Raw genomic sequence first — 21,821 nt, forward strand, 5'->3', positions numbered from 1 at the left:
GAGGGAAAGGGGGTAGGAAGCAGGGAGGATGGGGAGGGTGGGAAGTACCAGAGGTAGGGTGGCAGTTGAAGTCCCCTCCCCCCTCCATGGCTGGAACCTGAGGATCCACACTGAGATTCGGGGCCTGACTGGACACAAGTGGCATTTTAATTGGCAGGAGGAAAGGACACCTCTAGACTCCCTGACCCCCAGCTGGGTACAGACACTGTCCACAAAAGTGCCCCTTCCACAGGTGCCCTGCTGGACTTGCTAGTGCTGCCTGGTAGAGCTGGGGCTTCTGAAACTGCCCCAGCTGGAGCTTGATTCTGTGATGAGACCTTGGATGGCTGAGGGCTGCTGGTCTGGGTCCCAGGCCCTGCAGCCTGGCCCTGTGGGTGAGCCAGGGGCCCAGGCTGGGTCTGGATAGGAAGACCTCCCAGTGTCCAGCAAACACCTGGGCCCAAGAATTCACACCCAGGTGTATGGGGGTGGGCCCCCATCAAAGACCCTCTACTGGGTCTGGGCTGGTGGCTGGCCCCTAACCCTGGATAACTCCTGACACGGACCCTTGTCCATAAAGTGAACCTGACCTCTGACCCTTGATTCCAAGGGAAACGTAAGTCCAGAGTGGCCCTTAACCTGGCTGACCACTGGCTAGCTGATTCTCCAGGCTGGGGCAGCCCCTGCCCAGGAGGGAAGAGGACTTTGGGGTTCCCCTGGTACCCCCCTGGCAGGGCAGGGTCCCCTGGAACAGCCTTAAGGGGGCAGGCTTGGAGCCCTCCCTCTCCTCCCGGCCAATTCTCAGGAGTGCCTGGCGGGCACAGGGAGGTTGAATGGGGGACGCGCCGCCTTTGTTCCTGTCCCTGCTTGGGCTCTGACCTTGAGAGAGACAAGAACAGAGGAGAGTGAGCTTCTGCTCAAATCCGCAGGCGGTGGCGGCTCATGCCTTGGTGGCCCCTGCATGCAAATGAGCAGACCCAGGCCTTTGCCCAGGGTCCTCTCCTCTGTGCCCTTGTGGTTCTCCCCGTGCATGTCAAGGCCTGCTGGGTCTGACCTATCAGACTGCCTGTCCACCGCCACCCCAGCAGGGTGGCTCCTGTCTTGGCAGAGGGGCTTTGGGAGTGCCCACCTTTGCCAGCAGAATGCCCCTGGGCCCTCTGTGTCCTTCGTGAGTTCCAGCCACACCTCCACTCAAGACACCCTCTCTCGGAAAGGCCACCTCTCTGCTCCCCAGTGAGCCAGACCATGCCAGGCCCCCAGGACACCTTTCTGGGGCCCAGGGTGGTTATAACCCCACACTCTCAGTGAAGGCCCTTTCAGGTGACCCCAGACCTGCCTCAGCCTGTCTTCCTCCATCCAGCCACCTGGGCCAACCTGGGCGGTTGGATGGAGGAAGGAGGTTGGATGGATCAAATTGGATCATCTGTGGTTGGGTCAGGGGACAGGATCTCAAGGCCAGAACACCCAGAACTGACTGGCTGAGCTCTCCAGAGAAGGAGAGCCTTGTCCTTGCAGGTGGGACAAAACAGCCCCCACCCAGGGCTGGGACAGGAAGCCAAGGGAAGGAGAGACTTCCAGGTCCGGACCAAGGGTGGGCTGTGTGGCCTGCGGGAAGGGGGCAAGGAGGGAGCTCTGGGGTCATGTGACAAATCCCTACACACACCACAGGCTTGTGGTTGCGGGTCCGTTTGCCATCTCCACGCTGCTGGGTACAGGTGAGTTCCCTGCTCTCCAGATCCCAGAGTCCCTTGAGGAGTTTGGAGAGTCCCTCACACTGGGGCCTTCCAGGGTCCAGATGGCTCCCAGCGTGGAGCCCCCAGCCCTGCAGTGTCTACAAACTGAAGTGAAGCAAACCTGAAGAGGTAGAACCTGCTGGAGGCCACTGGCCCATTCTAGCTGCACCTGGTGACAGCGTCCCCTCCATAAGCTCAAGAGTTTGGCCAGAAAGGCTGTGGTAGGAATGAGAGCAGAAGCAGATGACAGACCCCTGGTTTCTCCAGGAAAGGGAGAGGTCCCTCTGAGGTCCCTGAACAGGCTGGACCCTGGGGCTTTTGCACAAGCTGTGCCCTCCACCAGGACCACCCTCCCTGTCCTGCTGTGCTGTTGACCCGTATCTCATTCTCAGCTTCTGGATACCATCCCGAGCTGCTAGAGCCCAGGATCTTGACCACCTACTGTGTTCCTAGCATCCTTAGGTATCTATTGGATGTGGTGTACACGCTAGAGAAGGAACAGGCTCCAGGTTCAGAGAGGAAGCGAGGCCCTGGGAAAGGCAGCAGAGGACGCTGCGGACTTCAGTCCACTGGACTCCAAAGCGCTCAGAGTTGTCTGGGTCTGATTCAGGACTTTTATGACCAGTTGATGTTTGAACCCCTGGTGAGGGCGCGCCTTGCACCTCTTCCGTGGCTCGGGGTGGGGCTCTGCAGAGGGCCTGCTGCAGTGCACGGAGGGTCTAGAGCCCTGTGTCCCCTTCCCCGCGGGCGGCAACGTTGGCCCCGGAAACCTCCCCCCCCCCCCCGCAGAGTTGGGGTCATTGCAGCGGGACCCTGTGGATCCAGCAAAACGATGCGGGCGGTTTCGCGGTCTGGTCAGGGCGGGGCGCGGCGGGGGCTGGAGCCCCCAGCCCAGCCCAGCCCAGCGCAGCTCGGCGCGGCGGGAGGGGGCGCCCGCGGCCCGGCCGGCGCTCAGGCGGGACAAAGGCCGGAGTCGGCCCCTCCCTGACGGGCTGCGAGTCCGCGCGCGGCCGGGTCCGTGCCCGGGGCCGCCCGCCGCCGCGCCCCGCCGCCGCCTGGCTTCTCGGCGGCCGAGGTCTCGCGCGCGGAGGCGGGGCGGCGGGATCTCCAAGCGCGCCGCGCGCTCCGCCCGCTCGGCAGCGGCGGAGGAGGCGGAGACGCGGGCAGGCGGCGGCCGGAGAGCGCGGCGGCCGGACCGGGGCCATGGCGCCCGCGCACCGCCCGCTGCTGCCGCTGCTGCTGCTGCTGCTACCGCTGCCGCCGCCTCCGCCCTGCGCGCGCGCTGAGGACGCCCGCGCCAACGCGGACCGCTACGCTGTGTACTGGAACCGCAGCAACCCCAGGTGAGCGCGGCACCGGGACCCCGGCCCCGGCTCCCACGCCGGCCTCCCTGAGGCCACAGCCCCACGCCCCGCGCTGTCGCTGGGTGGGCGCGCGGGGACCCCGGGGAGTGCCGGGCCCTGTCCGGGGACTAGTGCGCCTAGTGCAGAACCCCCAGGGCGACCTACTCCCGAGCAGACTAGAGCGCCCACGTCTTCCAGAGTTTGGGGAACCCCTCTGGCACTCTCTGAAACCGGGCAGCCCTTCAGTCCCCTCCCCGGGCTTGGGGGACCCCTAATCCACTGCCTCTCTGGAGTTCCCCCAAGAGCTGAGGAATTGGTGGAGATCCCTAGGGACTTTGACACCCAGGGGTCCCAGGAGGTTGGAGACTGACCGTGGGATGAGGGGTCTGCCGGAGCGTCCTGTGGGAGGTGCCCCAGATGAACTTGGGGAAGTTGGAATGTCCCTCCCTACCTCACATTTACTCCAGTGGGGGACCTACTCCTGGCTTTATAGGGACAGGGAGGCTGAGGGACCAGAGGGGCTGGGCTCAGTGTGGGAGGTGCATTGGGGTACCTTCCTTCACCCTCTTATGCTGACGGGGAAACTGAGGTGCAGAGGGGCTGGCTCAAGGTCAATATGAGGGGAGCAGAGCTGGGGCTGGAGGGGTGGCTGGGTCCCAGCCTGCCACACCCGGAGGAGGGGCCCCACCCGCAGCCTCACAGTCCCACAATCCCACCCCAGTCCATGCCAAGCACCGAGTACCACTGGAGGATGACAGCAGCCCCTGTTAGTCCAAGTGGGAAAAGTTTACTGGCCACTGAACAGGTCCTGCACATCCACAGAACCTCTGGGCTGTTGGTCTCAGTGGCCAGAGAGGACGGGGGTCCTGTGGGGGCCAGGGCTTCAGGACTCCTGAGGCTGGTGTTCAGCCCGCACACCGCCACTCAAGGCTGGTCAGGCTGCACACAGGGGCCTCCCTGCTCCATGCCCCTCTGCCACCGGCCGCTTTCTCTCCAGGTCCCGGCTGCTTCCTTTGCCGGCCAAGCTGCCCTCCTGAGCAGCGGTCTCCTCTTGTCCCTGCGGTTGCCTGTTATCCCAAACCTGTGGTGGAAAGTTGCATAAAGGGCTTTCTTTGAGGCAGATTCTGGGAGAGGGCAGCCAGTGTCCTGCTGTGGGGTAGGCAGCACCCTCAGACCTACCCCTGTCTATGCAGGTCCAACGGATTGGGCCCCCAGGGCAGGGACCGAGGCCCCAGAGGGACAGCAGGCCGTGGCAGAGCTCATCCCACTGCACCACATGTGGGTTTGATTAAGGCTCTTCCCTGTTGCTGGCCGCTGGCCGCACGGGAGCCCAGCGAGCTGCGCTTCCCAGCCCAAGTTTTTGGTTTCAGCTCCGGAATCTCCATCCCAGCGTGGCCTGTCCTTTGTTCTGGTGAACACTGGAGGAACAGGGAGTGGGGAAGGAAGGGGGTGTCAGGGCCACCCCACTGCCCCCACCTGCCGCAGGGCCAAGGGCAGTGGGCTGGACCCCCTGCTGGGGGATGGAGATGGCGTTTTGGTGCCCGCCACAGTGACCAGTGCCGGCCTGTGGGCCACCTCCTGTTGCTGTGTGACCCGACAGCCCCGAGGGCATGGCCTGGCAGTCAGAACTGAGTCCTGGAGCAGGGTGGGGGGAAGGGGGTCCTCCTCCTCCTGCCAGGGTAGGCAGGGTGCCGCTGACCCTGCCCAGCACCATGCCGCGGGCCCAGGACCAGCATGGCCACCTCGCCCAGGAAACCGGGATCTGTCCAGACGGAAGCTTTGCCATTGACATGGGGGGTTCACGGCAGCCCGGGGGCCCTCCCGAGATCATGCCAGGGGTGACCGGGTGAGAAGCTCTGCGTGAGCAGGGGCCCAGCAGGCGCACCAGGAGGGCTGGCCTCGGCTCCGGCAACCCAGGGGACCCACGACGGGGTTGTCTGCCTGGGGAGACCCGCAGAACCGGGTGGGAGGGGTGAGGATGGTGTCTGAGCAGAGATGGGTGGTGACTCTGGATGGAGGTCCCCAAGTCAGAGTGGGGCACACCAAAGGCATGCTGATCAGGGTGGCAGAGGTGGGGCAGCAGGTTCCCACAGGGGACAGAGCATGCAGCCACTGAGGGACTGAAGGGGAGACCCACCGGTCCCAGTCGTCCACGGGCCACCCCTGTACCAAGTGCATATGTGTCCCCAAGTGACATCCTGTTGTGAAGTGACCAACCTGTGCACACACATCATGAGGGCCTGGGGGGAGCCCCACACCCGCTGCTACCCGGCTGCCACAGGGTAGGGCGCATAGGCCAGCACCCGTCCGGCCAGTCCCCACCTGGACTGGGCCCCCTTGAGCCAGCCGCTGGGCATCTCTGGGCCTGTCACCAGCCGGGCTGGACTGGGCAGGGGTCCCTGGCTTGGCTTTGGGCTGGCTGCCCTCCTGCCCTGGCCACGGCATTTTGTGCGTGCTGGGGCTATGCTTGTGTTTGTGATGTGTGCGAGCACCTGGGGGTTGTGCCTGTAGCTGCATGTGGCCACGTGTGCTCTTGTCTCTGGTGTGCAAGTGTCCTGGGGTCCCAGGAGGTGTGTGTCCATGAGTGGGGCACACGTGTGTCCACGAGGCAGAGTGCCGCAGAAGTCTACGTGCACTCGACACCAGCCTCTGGCGTTTTGCACACGTGCCTGTGTGATGTGCACTGAGCATGTGTGTGCCTGCCTGTGTGGTGCACCCACTTTGCACACACATCTGCACAGAGTGCCTGCGTGCTGGGCTGCACAGACACGTCTGCGAGCAAGTGCACACGCGTGTGTCGGTGCGAGGCCGGCGTAGGCTTGTGTCGGTGGCCGCAGAGCGTGCCTGTAGGGCTCCGCTCCAGCTGCCCAGAGCGGTCTAGCCATGACCTTGCTGCTTGCTCCGGCTCCCCTGGGGACAGGAAAGGGGGCCACTGAGGCCTAGAGCAGGCGTCACACAGGACCCCTTCTGTCCACTCAAGTCCCCTCCTGCCTTCCTGGCGGTGCCGATTCAGGAGGGGGGCTCTCAGGTGGGCGCCCACCCCAGTGCCTGTGGCTGGGTGCCCTTGTCATGTGGGCCACAAGGAGCGTCCCTCCTGGACACCAGGTAGGAGAATGGCGGTGGGGCCAGGACCTGCTCTCCGAGGGCTGGCCTTTCCCTGTGGTGGAGGTGACCGGGTGTCCCCGCGGTGGCTGCTGGCCTTGCACGGCCTCCGGGGCAGCTGGCTTTGAAGGGACCGTGCTTTGCCGGCTGCCTGTGGTTCTGTTCTGTGTGTCTGCTCCTCCATCAGCCCAGGGAGGCTGCCGAGCCAGGCGGTGGCCGGGGAGGGGACTGGGAGGCCGTGGAAACCAGGGCATGGACTCCAGGCCCAGAGGCTCCCCAGCTGATCAGACCCCTGCCTCCTCTGAGGGCGCGTGGGGGGGGCAGGCATGGGCAGGAGCCAAGGGCTGAGGCCCCTGCCAAGAGGAGACTGAAGGTGCGCCCTTGGTCCAGAGGGGCAGCGTGCTCTGACCTGCAGCCGGCCCCAGTCCACAGCAGAGCCACCCAAGGCAACCTCCCAGCCACGGCAGGTTTTGGTGCCCCGTCCCAGGCCTGCCCACCCCCCTTCCCATGATGGCGCCCGCCGTCACGCCCTGCCACCACAGCCCTGGCCCCTCAGTGCTGAGGAAGCCCCTGACCGGGTCCCTCAGCCCCGGGGCCAGTTGCTGACACAGTGTCACCTCATCTCTGGGGCTGGGGGTCAGGCAAGGGGCACTGTCCACCTCTGACCTCCTGCGCCCAGTGGCGATCCCTTGAGGGTCAGTAGGGGCCTCTCACGGGTCTCTTAGGGTCGTGGGGTGGTGGACGCCGCTCTGGGACAGTGGGAAGAAGCACTTGTGGTCTGAGCTGGCGGTGGACGAGGGGATAGGCCCCACACCACGAGCTCCTACAAGTAAGTGCCCGTTCTGCTCCCTGGGACCAGCCATGGCCAGCCTCACGCCCTCTGCTTGCTTTGGGGGAATTTATCTTCCGGTGCTGGGTCCAGAGCCGGCCCGGCTCTGTTCCCTGCCTGGGCAGGCCATGCCAGGGGAGGGGGCAGAGCCAGTGTCCAGCCGCACGGCCACCATGAGGCCAGACACGGCAGGAAGCTCAGCACAGGCCAGGGGAGACGCCAGGGGGTGTTTGACCTCTGTGGCCCAGCCAGCCTGGCAGTCTTGTCCCCACCCCGGGCCACCCTCCCTGGGCCCTGGTGCCCGCTCCACAGATGAGGCAGTCCTAAGACCCCAACTCGTCTGCGCTGGGCACGTCAGGGCTGCCTCCTGCGGGGTCTGGCTGAGGAGCAGAGGGGTAGCTCTGGGCACGGAGGGGGCAGGGAGGAGGCCAAGGACAACCACACCTTCTGGACGTGCCTGTGCCCGCCTGGCCTTTCCTTCCTCTCCTGTGGCCTCAAAGGCCCTGGGGTGGCTGAGGCCCACGCTGAGCCTTGGGACCCTGTCTGCTGGGTCGCTGGGCCACCCGGGCACCCGCAGTGTGTCTGGACCCAGCAGAGAGACGGCGATGGCCACAGAGCAGCCGGAGAGGTGGCGCGGAGACCCACCTGGAGCCTGGTGGGAAGGGTCCCCCCCCCGGGGGTCCGACTGCTGCCCCCTCCGTGTCCAGGCTGGCAGCCCAGCCCCACCCTACCCTTCCTGCCTGAGACTCCTGACCAGTCGCCTTGCCGTGCCTGCCAGCTGCAGCTGCTGAGCCGCTGGCCGCAGGGATGCTGGCAGTGGCCGCAGGGTCCGGGTGGCCAGGGAACCCTGGACCTGGGCAGTGGCAGAAGGGGGCTGCTGGGCTGGGGGAGGCGTGTGAGAGCCTCTCCCTCAGCTGGGAAGCCCCATATGGGAAAGAGAAGCCCCCGCATCTGTCCTGCATAGGTGGCCAGCACAGGGGTCTTCCCTGGGCTAGCCCATCTGGGCCCCCAGGCCCCTGGAGGAGGCTTTCTGCAACCCTCTGCCTCAGCATCTCAGAGCCCTCCAGACCTTGGGCTTTTCAATTCACTTGTTCAGTCAACATCATTGTATGGAGTGCCTGGGCTGGCCTCAGGGTGGGGCAGAGAAGATAGCAATTGATGTGAAGGTGTGAATAGGGCCAGTGTCAAGTTGAGATACTGGGTGGGGGACTTTTCAAGCACCAGAACAGCATATGCAAAGGTGGAGCCAGCCAGAGGCTGATGCTTCAGAAGGGGTGGACAGAGGGGCAGACAAGTGCATGAGGGCTGTGGATTGTATTCTGAGCATTGAGGAGGAATGGATGGCTTTGGGTCAGCAGGCAGTGGACAGACTGACATTCAGAAAAGGTGTCAGTGGACTCAGGGAAGCCCTATAGGCCCTCACAGTGGCCTCAAGAGCCCCCACATCTGGGTCTACCAAGATTCCCGCTTAAGGAATTAAAACCAGAACAGGGCTGCGTCCGACTCAGGCCCAGTGGAGGACGGGGCCTGGAATGGGCCACCGACTCACCTTCCAGAGTCTGACCAGGAAACGTCTTGCAGGGAGCCAGATTCTCCTTCCAGCTGTGGATGTGGCAGGGCTGGGACAGGGTGGGGGAAACTGAGGGCCAGGGGTGGGTGCTGGGCCACTGACACCACCAGCCTGTGGGCAGCTGGGCTCTCCCTGGGGCGGGGAAGTGAGCTGTGGCTGTCCGAGGGGCTGAGGTGAGGGTCAGGAGGCCCTGAGCCAGGGTGAGCCCCTGGGTCCTCGCAGCCCCCGCTCCCTGCTGCGCCCTCCGGATGTCCTTGTCCCTGGCCTTGGTCGGCTCCCGGGAGGGCCCAGCAGCATGAGGAGGGGCTGCAGGGAGGCCGGGTGGGAGGCCCTGGGCTCCCGCCTGAGCTTCTCCACAGCTGGACCCCAGCCCAGGAGGTCGAGAGCTGGACCCAGCGGGGAAACTGAGGCGCCAGCGGGGGCTCCTGTGGCCTGGTTCCCGTCCAGGCCCGGACCCTTGTCCCCTCCCTGGGCTGCCTCAGGGAGCCATGCCAGTGACTGTGCGTGGGGGCGGTGGCCTCAGTTTCCCCAGCGGTGCCGCCTGGCCCTGCGCCAGGACCTTTCATGTGGTAATGAGTCCCTCCCAAGGCCCCTTCCTGCCGCTGCCCGGGGAGCCCTCCAGCAGATCTGAGGACCTTGCCGCTGTAGCCCCAGGCGCTGATGGCAGAGGCGCTCCCTGTGACAGTGACCTCCATCCTCCAGAAAGAGCCGGGCCAGTGGGCTCCCTGGAGGAAGGGGCATGGCTGCGGGACCTGGGGGGCCTGGTGTGGGAAGCCAAGGGCCCGTGGGTGGCAGAGGAGGGGGCAGCTGCAGATTCCCGGGCCTTGGGCGGGATCATCAGAGAAGGCAGGAGGTGTGCTGGGATGGCACAGTGTGGACGGGTGGGGCAGGCGTCCAGGGCTCTGCTGAGCCGGCCGGCGAGGGTAAAGGGGACCCAGGGAAGGGTGTGTGTCTGCACGGGAGCCTCACCCTGCAGGGAAACTGAGGCTGTGTTGGCCTGGAGCTGCCCCATCCTGGCCGCCCTCCTTGGCAGGTGGAAGTGAGGGGCACCGAGGGTGGGCAGGGGGCCTGGAGGAACCTGTTCCCCTGGGGTGGGCCTCAGTGTGCAGACCCCAGAGGCCTGGACCGCAGGGCAGGAGGCCGCTGCCCGACCCAGGCTCGCTCCCCTGTGGCCCGCTAGGGTGCCCTGCGGCTGGCTCCGCGAGGGCGCACTGTCAGGCGGCCCCTCCCCGCCCGCGCCCCTGCGCTGACGCTGACCCCCGCAGGTTCCACGCGGGCGCGGCGGGCGGCGGCGGCGGCTACACGGTGGAGGTGAGCATCAACGACTACCTGGACATCTACTGCCCGCACTACGGGGCGCCGCTGCCGCCGGCCGAGCGCATGGAGCACTACGTGCTGTACATGGTCAACGGCGAGGGCCACGCCTCCTGCGACCACCGCCAGCGCGGCTTCAAGCGCTGGGAGTGCAACCGGCCCGCAGCGCCCGGGGGCCCGCTCAAGTTCTCGGAGAAGTTCCAGCTCTTCACGCCCTTCTCGCTGGGCTTCGAGTTCCGGCCCGGGCAGGAGTACTACTACATCTGTGAGTGGCCGCCGCTCCGCTCGGAGGGAGCAGGGTGGGAGTGTCGTGAAGACGATCATTGCCTTTAGCGTGTGATCTTCATCTCCAGCGGGAGGAGCCTCTGGGGTGGGGGGCAGAGCCGCTGACCTGGCTGTGGGCACACCCCAGGGAGTCCCTGACCTGACTGGACACTGGTTCCCAGGCTGGGGCAGGGGCTCAGCGACATAGCACCTGCTTAGCATCTGCCAGACCCTGGTTCTGTCCCCAGCCCCACAAAAAAGAAAAATGGAAACAAAAAGAAGGGTTTCTAGAGCACCTGCTGTGCCGGGCAGCCCACTGCGAGGTGACCGGGCAGCCCACTGCGGAGGTGACTTGGCCACAGGCCCCGGGGAACAGGGGCTGGGACCTGGCTCCATTATTTGGCTACACCAGTTTTTTGCTGATGGACACCAGAGAGTCAGTGTCCGTTATTTTTGGACTTCACCTTATGCTGGGCTAGAGTGAGGCCCAGCAGGACAGGGACTCACACAGCCTCGGGCTCTGGGATCAGGTGGGGCAGAGAGGGCAGCCCTGGACGTGTGCAGGAGGACTGTGGGAAGCAGGGCCTTGTGCCTGGGGCTTGGATGTCGACTGGGAGTTTTGTGAATGGACTCCCCATCTGGGGTCAGGGGCTGCTCAGCCTCGGGAGAGCTCAGGCATCCGGAGCCCGCGGCCCACTCACTCTCTGGCTTCCCTTCCAGCTGCCACACCTCCTAACGCTGTGGACCGGCCCTGTCTGCGACTCAAGGTCTATGTGCGGCCCACCAGTAAGTGCCCAGGGAGCCAGCAGGACCCAGGTCCCTCCACCCACGGGACCTGTGAGGGGTCCAGAGGGCCTGGTAGGGTGGTCCCCACTCGGCCCCTGGAGTCCCTGGCTTCAGCCATGGCTGGGCAGGCCCCGCCCCGAGCCTCCGCATCCCCCTGCACAGACATTTCCGACGTCCGTGGCCAGGCCCCCCTGACGGTGCCGTCTCCTGTGTCCCCCAGACGAGACTTTGTACGAGGCCCCCGAGCCGATCTTCACCAGTAACAACTCCTGCGGCGGGCTGGCTGGCTGCCGCCTCTTCCTGAGCTCTGTCCCTGTGCTGTGGACTCTCCTGGGCTCCTAGTCCTGGCCTGAAGGATGCCAGCCTCCTGGGACGCCCACCTGGACTGCCCAGCCTCGGCTCTCCCCACCTGGCCACGGCTGCTCTGAGACCAAATAGAGACGCTGCTTCTCCCTCCGCGGTGCTGCCTGCCAGGAGGGGCCAGCCAGGATCCCTGGTGCCCCTGGGGAACCAGGTGTGGGCACAGCCCCTGACCGAGCCATCTCCTCTAGGGGTACCGGGGAGCCGCGGTCCCTCGTGCCGACCCTTGTTTTCTCGGTGTATGTTTCATGGTTGGGTCAGAAAGACTGAAATGTCTGATTTAATTTATTCCCTGCTGTGGCCAGTGCTGGGGAAGAAAGCAGAACTGGTGGGCGGGTCCCTGCCCAGGGAGGAATCCAGGGACACCAGGTCTGGTCACCCCTCCACTCTGCACCCCGTTTGCTGGGTCCTGGCTGGAGCCACCCCCGCAGACCAGCGAGTCTGAGCCAGAAGAGAGCCTGGTCCGAACCCCCACTTGTGGCCCAGGGGCTCCCTGCCAGCTCCCGGTGACCCTCCGGGGTCAGGGCCTTCCACAGAGGACCCCAGCAGGCCCGGTCCCCGGCAGGGCCTCTCCGAGGCCGAGAAGGTGCTGTGTTTCTGTAAATAGAGCTGGCGAGTGTGTTCCGTGGTTTTTCATGTATCCTGAGGGTGGGCCCCCAGACCTTTGTTCTCAGCCCTTTGTTGGGGTCTTTTATTTCGGCGGGGGGTGGGGGGACGTTTTAGAATAGAGGCAACACTTGGCAATAAGCTCATTCTGTCTGTGGACCCCCCCACCCCCGACCTGATAATGTTTCTGAGGGAAAAAAATGGATGGAACAGAGGAGGACCACTACCAAAAAAGGCAGCCCCTCCCCAAAGACGGGTTCATGAAGGAAACGAGGCGTTTATACAGATTTCGTATTTCTACCGCCCTTCCTGGCTGTGTTTTCTAGATATTATATAAATATATATTGTGTAGGGTGCCGGAGGCCGGCTCCGAGGCCCGGGGACGCGGGGCTTTTGTAGGGCTGGAGGGTGAGGGCGAGGCACTGCCAGGCCTGGAGCTGGCACTGGGGCTCCCTCCCATCACAATTGACTTTGGATTCTGTATTTTTTTATAATAAAATGCATAAACCCCAAAGGTGTGTCCGTCTGGGCTGTGGAGCGCTTTACCTCGGGGACCGGGAGGCGGGCCTGAGGTTGCCAGGGAAACGGGGGTGTCCTGGCCCATCACAGTGGCGCCTGGGGGTTCCCGCGTTGGTGGGGCTGGCCCTGGGTGTGCGCGTCGGGGAGGCACCTGTGGACCTCAGTTTCCCCCGCTGGGAAATGGGAACGGCCACCTGCCCTCTGGATGAGCCAGGCGGACGGAGGGCTTGTATCTGGCTGGCCCTACACAACAGGAGTCTGTGGGTGCCCATCCCAACACCCCTGTGCACACAGGAGGCCCTGCCTTTCCCCAGCTTCCACTGCTGAGCTGTGGCTGTGACTCGGTTTCCCCACCAGCCCCAACCAGGCCCGGTCTGCTGTCTGAGCCCCGGGTCCAGGGAATGAGGCACAGAGGCTGCTGGCCTCCGGCTGGCAGGTGACCCTGCCGAGGGGCTGCAGTCCTCGCAGCCCACTGCCGCCTGTCTCCCACCCGCGGGACGACGGCTTCTTGGGCACAATTAACCTAGAGGGAACGTTCTCAGCCCATTAATGCAGCCGCGCTGGGCCGCGACGGGGTCTGCCTCCTAATGAGGCCGAGCTGGGCACAAAGGGCCCTGTGTGCACCGCCCTGCCCCTGCCCAGCACACCAGGGGCACAGACGCCGCCCACTCTGAGGACCGTGGGGTGGCCCAGGGATCCCCCACAGCACAGAGGAGGACCCCAGGCTCGGGGAACCCGGACAGCCCAGCCCGGACCCGGGAGACGCAGGGTGGTGGCAGCGGCACGTCATCAACAGCCGATCTCTGAGGTGGCAGTCTCAGCCCCTTCATCCACGGCAAGTGGGCTTCCTGGGTTTCAGGACAGCCACAGGCTTGGGCCTCCAGCTCCTCTAGTTCTAGAACATTCTGTTGCCCCAGAAGGAAGTCCTTCCCCAGCTCGTCACCGGGTCTACGTCCCATCTCTGGTCTCCTGTCCTGGACTCTCCTGCCACTGGGTCACAAGCTGTGGCCCTGTGTGTCTGGTTCTGAGCACGAGGTCCTCAGGTCTGGCCACGCTGCAGTGTGTCACCTCGCTCCTGCCCTGGCCGAGGACACTCCAGCTGTGGATGGACCACCACTTGTGTCCCCATTCATCCATCTGTGGACACTTGAGCTGTGTCTGTCTGTAAGCCATTCATGAGAAGGTCATTATCTTTATTGTCACCAAGCGAGATTTCACAGGAGGTGACGCTGAGCCGGTCAGTGGGTGGATACAGCTGCAGAGATTGTGTCCCCCGTCGCCACAGCCCTGCTCTCCCTCAGCCAGGTGGAGGGGAGACACCTCCCAGCACCTCCTGTCAATCACAGTCACAGCACAGGCCCTCCGCCTGGGCCTGAGGAGCAGCACCTGCCCACAGCAGGGCTTCCCTGGGGACTTGTCAGCCCCAGCATCTGCCGCAGGCCCTGGACACTCCCCTGCACAGGCACCGCACACCCCTGGGGCAGCCTGGGTCTCTCGGGAAGGTCCCCGGACTCTGTACCTGCCACCTACCACTGCCCTGCTGACCACAGTGTGCAGCCAGAGGCTGTGGTGGGAAGTCCCCCAGGCCTGCCCAGGCTAGGCCCTGGGCAGCCATCCGCATGCCGGTCCTGGGCAAAGGCTCCAGAGGGAAGCAATTTCTCTCCTGCGGCCCATTACTGCCGCCTGGGCGCTCACAGACAGGGGCCGGAGCTGCAGGGGGGCCTGGGTCACAGCCCTCCCCTCGGTGAGCTGTCCCCCAGGGAAGAGCGGCCCCGGCCCCGCCCTCTGGCCCCTGCAGCTCTGGTGGAGGACCCCCCTCCCCAGCACCGTCCTCCCAGCCCTTCTAGGCCTCCAGCCCTTTGTCCCCAGACCCCAGCTCAGAGGGAGCTCCCCCACTGCCTCCCCAGCCCACCAGGGCTTCCCCCAGGCCCACACCCCCTCGACGCAGTGTTCTTTATTTATCCTTCCCTTCAGGCAGGCCCTAGTGTTTTCCTTTTTTATTTCATTTCTTGTCTTGTCCACCACTCGGCTGTCTGCTCCCCGAGGGCCTGGATTGGGGTCTGGATCACTGGTCTCCAGCACCCACAGGATGCCTGTACACAGTAGGTGCTCAACAGATGCTCACTGACTGGATGTGTCTATCCATGCATGCAGAAGCTACATGCACAGAAAATAAAATGCCAAATGAAAATTGCATCTCCCAGGGGCGGGGATTGTGGCTCAGGGGTAGAGTGCTGGCTTAGCACTAGCAGGCGGGACTCAGGTTCGATCCTCAGCACCACATAAAATAAAGGCCTTGTGTTGTCTCCATCTACACCTAAAATATAAATAAATAAATAAATAAAAGAAAATTGCATCTCCCACGTCAAGATCAGTGTCCCCAGCAAGCATTTAATGAGCACTTACTGTGTGCAGAGAGTGCTGAGTCTCCCTTCCATCTGGACATCACAGCAGTGGTCTCTGGCCCCAAATCAGGGGGACTTTAGGGCATGAGGCAAGACCATGGTGTTGGGGACCCCGTTCAGGCTGCAGGTGGCCAGGTGCTCACCGATGGACCACTGTGAACTGAGTTCACAGCCCCGGAGACCTCAAGGAGCCACAGATCACCCGAGGTGTCATAAGCTGGAATTCCAGTGGTGGCAGCCAGGCTGGTGTGGCAGCAGGAACAGGGGGGGTCGCAGGAGACCCTCCTCCTCAGTCTCCCTGGGACTGGAGCTTCCCTGGGGTATCTAGGAGGTACCAGGCCTCTGGGCCTCTCCCTGAGCCTTGGCAGACGGACGGTTCCCTCCGCCCTTGTAGCCCCACCTGCTCTGTGCTGCAGCAGGCAGGGGCCTCTGAGGCCAGAGAGAAGGGGACCCTGTCCTGGTCTCCCAGGGCTGCCCACTCCATCGATCCAGAAATGGAGGCTGAGAGGCCCAGGAGCAATCGATTGGCCCTAGTGGACACGGTGGCCAGGAGGGAGGGGCACTGAGTGGGGCGCCCATTCCCCCCTGCAGCTGGGGAGACTGCGGCCCTCCCAGGCCACAGGTCACTGGGACAAACCCAGGTCAGGAGTTGGATCTGAGCAGAGGCAGATGGAGGATGAGGCTGGGGGCCTTCATTCCTGTTCCCCAGGAAGCGTTCAGGACAGTCCTTCCAGGCACCCCGGGCAGCGTCCTCCCCCCTCATCTCCCTGCAGAGATCTGGGGGGTTAAAGCTCCACCCCATGCCGCCCCTCCATGGTAGGTGGGGTCTGGGGTGCTCACTGCCCGGCCCCTGGGGTGACAGAAGCCTTCAGACAACCCAGTGGCTGGCTCAGGAGGCAGAGGGAGGTGTGGGTGCGGCTGTCCATAGTGGGGGCCGTCTTGCCTGGCCCCAGCCCTCTCTGGGAGTCTCCATGGTCACCTTCACTATCAGTTCCCCTGCCCCAGACGGGCTGCGATGTCGGGTAGGAGGAAACTGAGGCAGGCAGCAGGTGCACAGTCCAAGCCTGAAGCAGGGCTGTGGGCAGCGGAGGCAGAGGGGCACTCTAGGTGGCCGGGCGGGCCGTACAGCCCAAGGCTGATCTCCCCCAGGCTCCAGCCGGTTTGCTGCTGAGGGCCTGGGAGCCTTCTGGACACTCCTGGACTCGGGTGCAGCAGGTGCAGAGTGCCCGCTGTAGGGCAGCCTGAAGCTGGGGTGACCCCTCACCCTCCGGTTCCCCTGCCTGGGGCTGGGACAGGAAGGCCTGTCCCTCGGGGCACCTGTGCTCCCACCTCTGAGGGGGTCCCCCCAGGCCGCGCCTTCCCCCTGGCGCCTCCCGCCTGGCCACCCTCCCCTCCGAGGTCCCAGCTCTGCTAGAACACAGAGGGCCTGGGCAGGCTGGTCTTCCACCTCCCGGCCTTGGTGGGCCAGTCTCCGTCCAGCTCTTGGAAGGACCCCGAGGGAGAAGGGGAGTCTGCCCTTTAGGGCCTCAGTTTACCCATCTGCGACCCGGCAGACCCATTTGAAGGATAAGGAGGCCGAGACCAAGGGGCGGGAGGGCCCAGCCCCAGGCCGCACGCGGGAGGCTGCTGGTGTCGCTGCGGTGGTGAGTGTCAAGAGGCGGCCTGGCCACTCGGTTTCCCACTGCAGAAGCCTGAGAAGACGCTGGCTGGCGAAGGGTCCGCAGGACTCCAGGAGCTGCAGAGCCCCAGGGGCTGGGAGCCCGGAGGACAGTCCAGTGGACGGCTGAAGCGGGAGCCCGGGATCACAGGAAGCGGGCCGTAACCCCAGGAGCCCCTGTGACCGCCGCGCAGCCCGCGTTTGCAGGTGGAGCACGGCCGCAGCCGCAGAGTCGCGGTTTGCAGGGTGTCGCAGACCGCGGCGCCCGGTCCTGGCGCACGGGCCGCTTCTTAGCCTGGTTCATGGGGCGCGGCCGCTGCTGGCCTGCAGGCCCTTTCTGTGTCCAGGAGGGCGACTGAGGAAGGGGGACGGCGGTCAGGGGCCCCTGGCAGAGGGCGCCCAGATAAACTGGATCCCAGGAAAGGGAGGGATCCCTGCTGTTCGCCTGGAAAACGGGGTTGTCATGGCCCGTGGGGGGCAAGGGCTCTGCCCCTGGGCATCCTTGAGGACCAGATGGCCATTCCCACAAGGACCTGGAAGCTTCCCAGGCCACCATGGTCCCAGCCCTCCAGGAAGGTGTGTGGAGTGGCTGGATGAGCGAGGATGGGCAGAGAGTGGGTGAGAGCCGCCCCCACCCCACAACGCCCCTCCACCTCCTTTTCCTTCCTCACTCCCCAGGGAAGGCGGGGCAGGGGCGACCGGCCTGTCTCCGACGAGAGCCAGAGGGAGGTGGCGGGAACCCCACAGGGGTCTGCCTCTGCTTGGCAGAGCTCTAAATTAAAATACATATATACACCAGATAAATAAACCTGCGACAGGCAGGATCAAGCCGCCCAGTTGGGGACCCAGTCGCAAATGCTCAGGGGTGGAGGGGACAAGGATGCATCCCCTGCTGGCAGACCCTGACCGTCCCCCTTTCCACCCTCTGCTGCGAGCCAGGGAAGGTGTGGGCAGGGTAAGAAACCACACTCGGCTCCCAGGACCCGAAATCTTGTCCTGTCCTGAAGAAGCAGCTCACAGCCACCGCACCCGGAGATGGGGGACTTGGGGAGGGCGGGGACAGGCTGAGTCCTGGGCCCTCACGAGGTGCTGCAGGCCCCAGCACCCTCAGTGCCAGGGAGGCCCCTCTGGGACACAGGGGGGCCCACAGCGGCAGGGTCCTGGGGCCCCTTGGTCCACCCTGAGCCCGCAGAGAAGCGGGAGGGGCAGGAGGGGCTTTTCAATTACGGACAGTTAATCACCAGTGAGGGCCGTGCTGGGGCCCACTAAATCTCCCATGAAAAGCCTGTAAATGTATGTAAAACCCGCCTCGGACAATCCGGGGATTAGGCGGCTGGGAGGGAAACCGAGGCGCAGGCGGGGGATTAGCAGAGCCGGCCCTGGAGGGCGGGGGGCCCCAGGCCCAGGCCAGAGGGGCTTCCTGCTGCAGCACCGGCACCCACTTCCTAGCCGGGGAGACTGAGGCCCGAAAGGCCCCCGCAGAAGGGACCTGGAGCTCCTATCCCAAGGCCGCGGGTGGTCCCCCAACTGTGAGCCAAGGTGGACCCTCCCAAGGCAGCCTGGAGACAGTAAAATTCGGGGTCAGAGGCAGGGGTCCCTGCCCGACAAGGTGCCGACCAACCCAGGTCCCAGGGAGGGGCCCAGGCTCTGGTCTCAGGGCCCTGGACCCCACTTGAGTCACTGCAGCCCAGGTACACCTTCTGCCCGTTTCCAGGCCCGGTGAAGCGGTGCCCATTGCTTTATGCTTTCTAAGTGCCTTTATGGAGCACCCACTGTCTGCCAGACCAGAGGCTGAGGATGCGAAGTGGAGGACAGAGCCCAGCCCGGGTACTGGTGGGAAACCCTGAGGGCAGGTGCTGGGTCAGGGGTCCTTCCCCAGGGCCATGAGGGTCATGGGGGGACCCTGCCCCTCGAACATGGGCCAGCGGCCACAGGGGGCTGGCGGGAACAGCAGTGTGGCCCTGAGGGATCGCGGCTTCCTCCTGAGGATGCCAGGGAGCCCGGGAGGAGTTTAGTCCAGAGTGGCCCTGGCATCTCCCACTGACCCCAGAGACCTCCAGAGGGGCCTCCCGCCCAGGCTCCCCCGACCCTAGCTCTAGGGTCTGCTCCTGGCCGCGCCCAGGGCCCTTTCTCCACCTGCTGGAGGAGAGGGAGGAGAGGCCCCCACACACACCTGGGTGCTGGGGGCGGCTCCTGGGACGGGGCAGCTGAAGGGGCAGGGGCCTGCAGACCTGGGCAGTGCTGGCGAGGCCCTCCTGGACCCGGGTCAGCACCCGTCCTACCTGCCGCCCAGGGGCTCAGGACTGAGGGGCGGGGAGGAGTGGTGCCCTGACTCCGCGGCCCACGGCAAGTCGCGCACTAGAGGGCCCTGCAGGTCCAGGGAAGGACAGCCTGGCCCAGGCTCCGTGGCTGGCCACGGGACCTCGAGGCACAGGTCCCTCTCAGTGACTCAGTTCCTCCTGGTCATCAGGAACAGACCGGTGTGTTCCCAGGACGGAGGCAGGAGGCTTGGGGGTGTTGGGGGCTGAGCCTACCCTGCCCCCGCCCAGCTGCCAGCCAGGCCCACGGGCCCCTTCAAGCCGTCACGGCCCAGCAGTGGCCGCGGGAGGGATTATTCCGGCCTGTCCAGGGTGGACTCAAGTGGAACAGAGGCGGAGGAGCGGAACGCGCCCCCGCAGGCCCAGCCTGCCGGCCTTTGTCCACTGCCAGCCCCCGCCTGCCTGCCGTCACGGCCACCGCCTCCAGTGCCCGGCCCTTCTCCCGGGGCCAGGCTGGACTCCCCAGGCAGGGCAGAGTGGCTTCCCGGCCCCGCCCTGGGGCAGCCTGCCCTGGCCTCAGCGCCTCCGACTGCGGCCTGGGGGCCACTGCAGTCCCCTCCCGGGAGGGTGCCAGGTGGGCACAGGGAGCTGGCGGGGAGGAGTCAGGAGCCGGCCCCCAGCAGCCTCCGCCTTCCCGGCCCTGGGCCCAGCCTCTGCAGGGTGCCTCCACTGAGCCTTTGTCCCGGAAATCCGAGGTGGCAGGGAGAACGGCCCACCCCTCTCCTGAATGGGGCCGCGCTTGAACCCTGACCCAGCCCCTAATCTCAGGGTCGAGGCTCTCACCAGAGAGGGGTCCCGAAAGACGAGCCGGGGCATGACCCCCACCCCAGGCACCGAGGGGGGCTTCCGGGTCAGGGTTGCCGGGCCTTCAGGGAGCAGGCGGCTGGCCACCTGCCTGGTTGCCCCCGCCCCCCCAGGCTGTGCGGGAAGCAGCCCTGGAAGCCCGCGTTCTGGGGCCCGACCTGGCCTCCCTCCTCCAGCACGGCCCAGCGGCTGCCCCTTTCTGAGGTACAACTTGTGGAAGTCCAGCTGGTCCTTCCGTCCACCTGGCAGGGCATGCTGGGGGTGAACGAGGACAGTAATGTCCAGGCTGGTGCAGGCACTGCCCCATGACTCAGGGAGGAAAGGCCCAGTGACTGGACCCACCGTGGGGGCCATGTCCTCCTCAACAGTGGCGGCCAGCAGCTCTGGACCTCTGGTCCTAGAAGCCCCAGCTGGATGCTCCAGCTGCAGGCTAAGATCCTCCTCCGGGCAGAGCATTCGCCTGCTTCGGTGCCCCTGCGCTCCCCGGCGACCCCATGTCTGTTCCACCCTGCCGAGCCGTTCCCCACGATCAATTTTAATTTGGCCTGGTCTCTGCCTCTGCCGTCTGAACCTCCTGGGGGCTGCGGCTGGGCGGGTGTCTGTGGCTTCCTGAGCCTCGTGTCCAGTGATGGAAAACTGCTGTCCTTCCTGGGCCTTGGCTTCCCGGGCACGGGCTGGACCAGCCGGGGGGGTGGGGGCAGCCCGGGGCCAGCTCTTCCCACTTGAGGCCTGATCCCAGGCGGAGCACCAGGGCCCAGAGGGGTCCAGCGACAGCCAGGCTGGCCTCAGTCAGGGCCAGCAGTGTAGGCTGGGGCGAGGGTGGGCCTGTGGGTGACGGGGGTGAAGAACAGGTAATGCAGGGGGTCGCGGGGGGCTGAGGAGCCTGGTGACAACAAAATGGTACTGTGGCCACACAGTCAGGCCCGCAACTCAGGAGGCCGAGGCAGGAGGACGGCAAGGTCAAGTCCAGCCTGGGCGATTTAGGGAGACCCTGTCTCAAAATAAAAGATAAAAAGGACCGGGCGCCGTGGCACACGCCTGTAACCCCCGTGGCTGGGGAGGCTGAGGCAGGGGGATCGCAAGTTCAAGGCCAGCCTCAGCAGTGGCCAGGCTCTAAGCAACTCAGTGACCCTGACTCTAAATACAAAGTCGGGCTGGGGTTGAGTGCCCCTGGGTTCAGTCCCTGGGACCAAGTAAATAATAAATAAAAGGGCTGGGGTGCGGCTGTGGTGTGGCGCGCGTCCGTCCCTAGTGCCTTGCCCCAGACGGACAGCCGACATGGTGCTTGCTCCGTGCCGGCCCCTGGGGGCTCCACGGGTCCTGTGCCCTGGAGCCAAGGCTACCCCTCATCACACTTCACACAGGAGGTCACCACCGAGGTCACCAACTTGGCTCTGGCCCTCCCTCGTGGGCTCGGTCCCAGGGCAGGCCTGCCATCGGACCCCCAGCAGGACAGTACCGCCCGGCGTGTCCCCTTCTCCCCATTTCTGGAGGAGGGGAGGTCTCTGTGGACTCTCCTGCTCTGGCCTGTGACCTTGCCGGTGACCTTGGCAGCAGGCCTGACCCTTTGTGCCCTGCAGGAGCCTGCAGAGGCCATGGTCTCAGACCAGGAGGGCTGGGCAGGAGGAAGCCCCTGCCCTGGCCGGCACAGCGCCCTCAGCCCGCGGCTGGGGCCCAGGCGGCCACTAGGTGGAGCGAGGGGGCCGGTGGAGACCAGGCCTGGCCGCCCCGGAGCCGCGAAGGTCGGCTCCTCCTCAGACACAGCCCCTGCACAGCCTGCCAGGGGCGGCCCGGGACGCCCCCACCTGGACTCCTGAGCCCTGTCCAGAAGTCCCGGTCAGCACCGCCCGCTCCAGGGCAGCTGGGCCAGGAGGCGGCTGGGGAAGCGGGCTGGGCACCCACAGGGAGGGCGAGAGCTCTGCCCTGCCAGGCAGCCGCTGAGGCTGGGTGGAGCGGTGGGGTCCGTCGGAGCCCTCCCCACAGGCAGGGCCTGGCTCACCTCCGGGGTGGGGAGCTGGGACCAGGGGCAGGTGGGGGAGGCCACGCGGGAGGCCATCCTGTACACCCTCTTTCCTTTCTTCTTGTGTGGACGGTGGGGCCCAGAGCCACGTCCCCAGATCTTTTCACACTTCATTGACAGGCAGGGCCTCACTAAGTTGCTGAGGCTGAACTAGAATTTGTGATCCTCCCTCCTCAGCCTCTGAGCTGCTGGGACCGTGGGTGGGCGTCGCT

The 21,821-nt window shown here is 65.3% G+C and overlaps 1 protein-coding gene and 1 long non-coding RNA gene across 2 annotated transcripts; one reads left to right on the forward strand and one right to left on the reverse strand.

Annotated features, from left to right (window-relative positions):
* Positions 1-2,743: 2,743 nt before the first annotated feature.
* On the forward strand, positions 2,744-12,400 carry Efna2 (ephrin A2). Its single transcript, XM_005332183.5, has 4 exons — positions 2,744-3,055; positions 9,822-10,135; positions 10,855-10,920; positions 11,141-12,400. Exons 1-4 carry the CDS (start codon positions 2,916-2,918, stop codon positions 11,260-11,262), a joined length of 642 nt encoding a protein of 213 aa, XP_005332240.3. The 5' UTR covers positions 2,744-2,915; the 3' UTR covers positions 11,263-12,400.
* A 1,987-nt stretch (positions 12,401-14,387) lies between these two features.
* On the reverse strand, positions 14,388-20,668 carry LOC144370894 (uncharacterized). The gene is made up of 2 exons (XR_013430967.1): positions 14,812-20,668; positions 14,388-14,722 (listed from the first exon to the last, which is right to left on the reverse strand). It is a non-coding gene; the product is annotated as an uncharacterized LOC144370894 (long non-coding RNA).
* Between the last annotated feature and the right edge of the window lie 1,153 nt (positions 20,669-21,821).

This window comes from Ictidomys tridecemlineatus, chromosome 2, assembly GCF_052094955.1.
Source record: "Ictidomys tridecemlineatus isolate mIctTri1 chromosome 2, mIctTri1.hap1, whole genome shotgun sequence".
Classification (NCBI taxonomy): domain Eukaryota; kingdom Metazoa; phylum Chordata; class Mammalia; order Rodentia; family Sciuridae; genus Ictidomys; species Ictidomys tridecemlineatus.

What these genes read in the sequence shown, in the direction of transcription:
- Efna2 (XM_005332183.5), top strand. Translation starts at nt 2,916, where the DNA reads ATGGCGCCCGCGCACCGCCCGCTGCTGCCGCTGCTGCTGCTGCTGCTA. An exon ending in GCAGGAGTACTACTACATCT is followed by an intron (nt 10,136 to 10,854) that starts GTGAGTGGCCGC and finishes CTTCCCTTCCAG; the next exon opens with CTGCCACACCTCCTAACGCT. An exon ending in GGTCTATGTGCGGCCCACCA is followed by an intron (nt 10,921 to 11,140) that starts GTAAGTGCCCAG and finishes TGTGTCCCCCAG; the next exon opens with ACGAGACTTTGTACGAGGCC.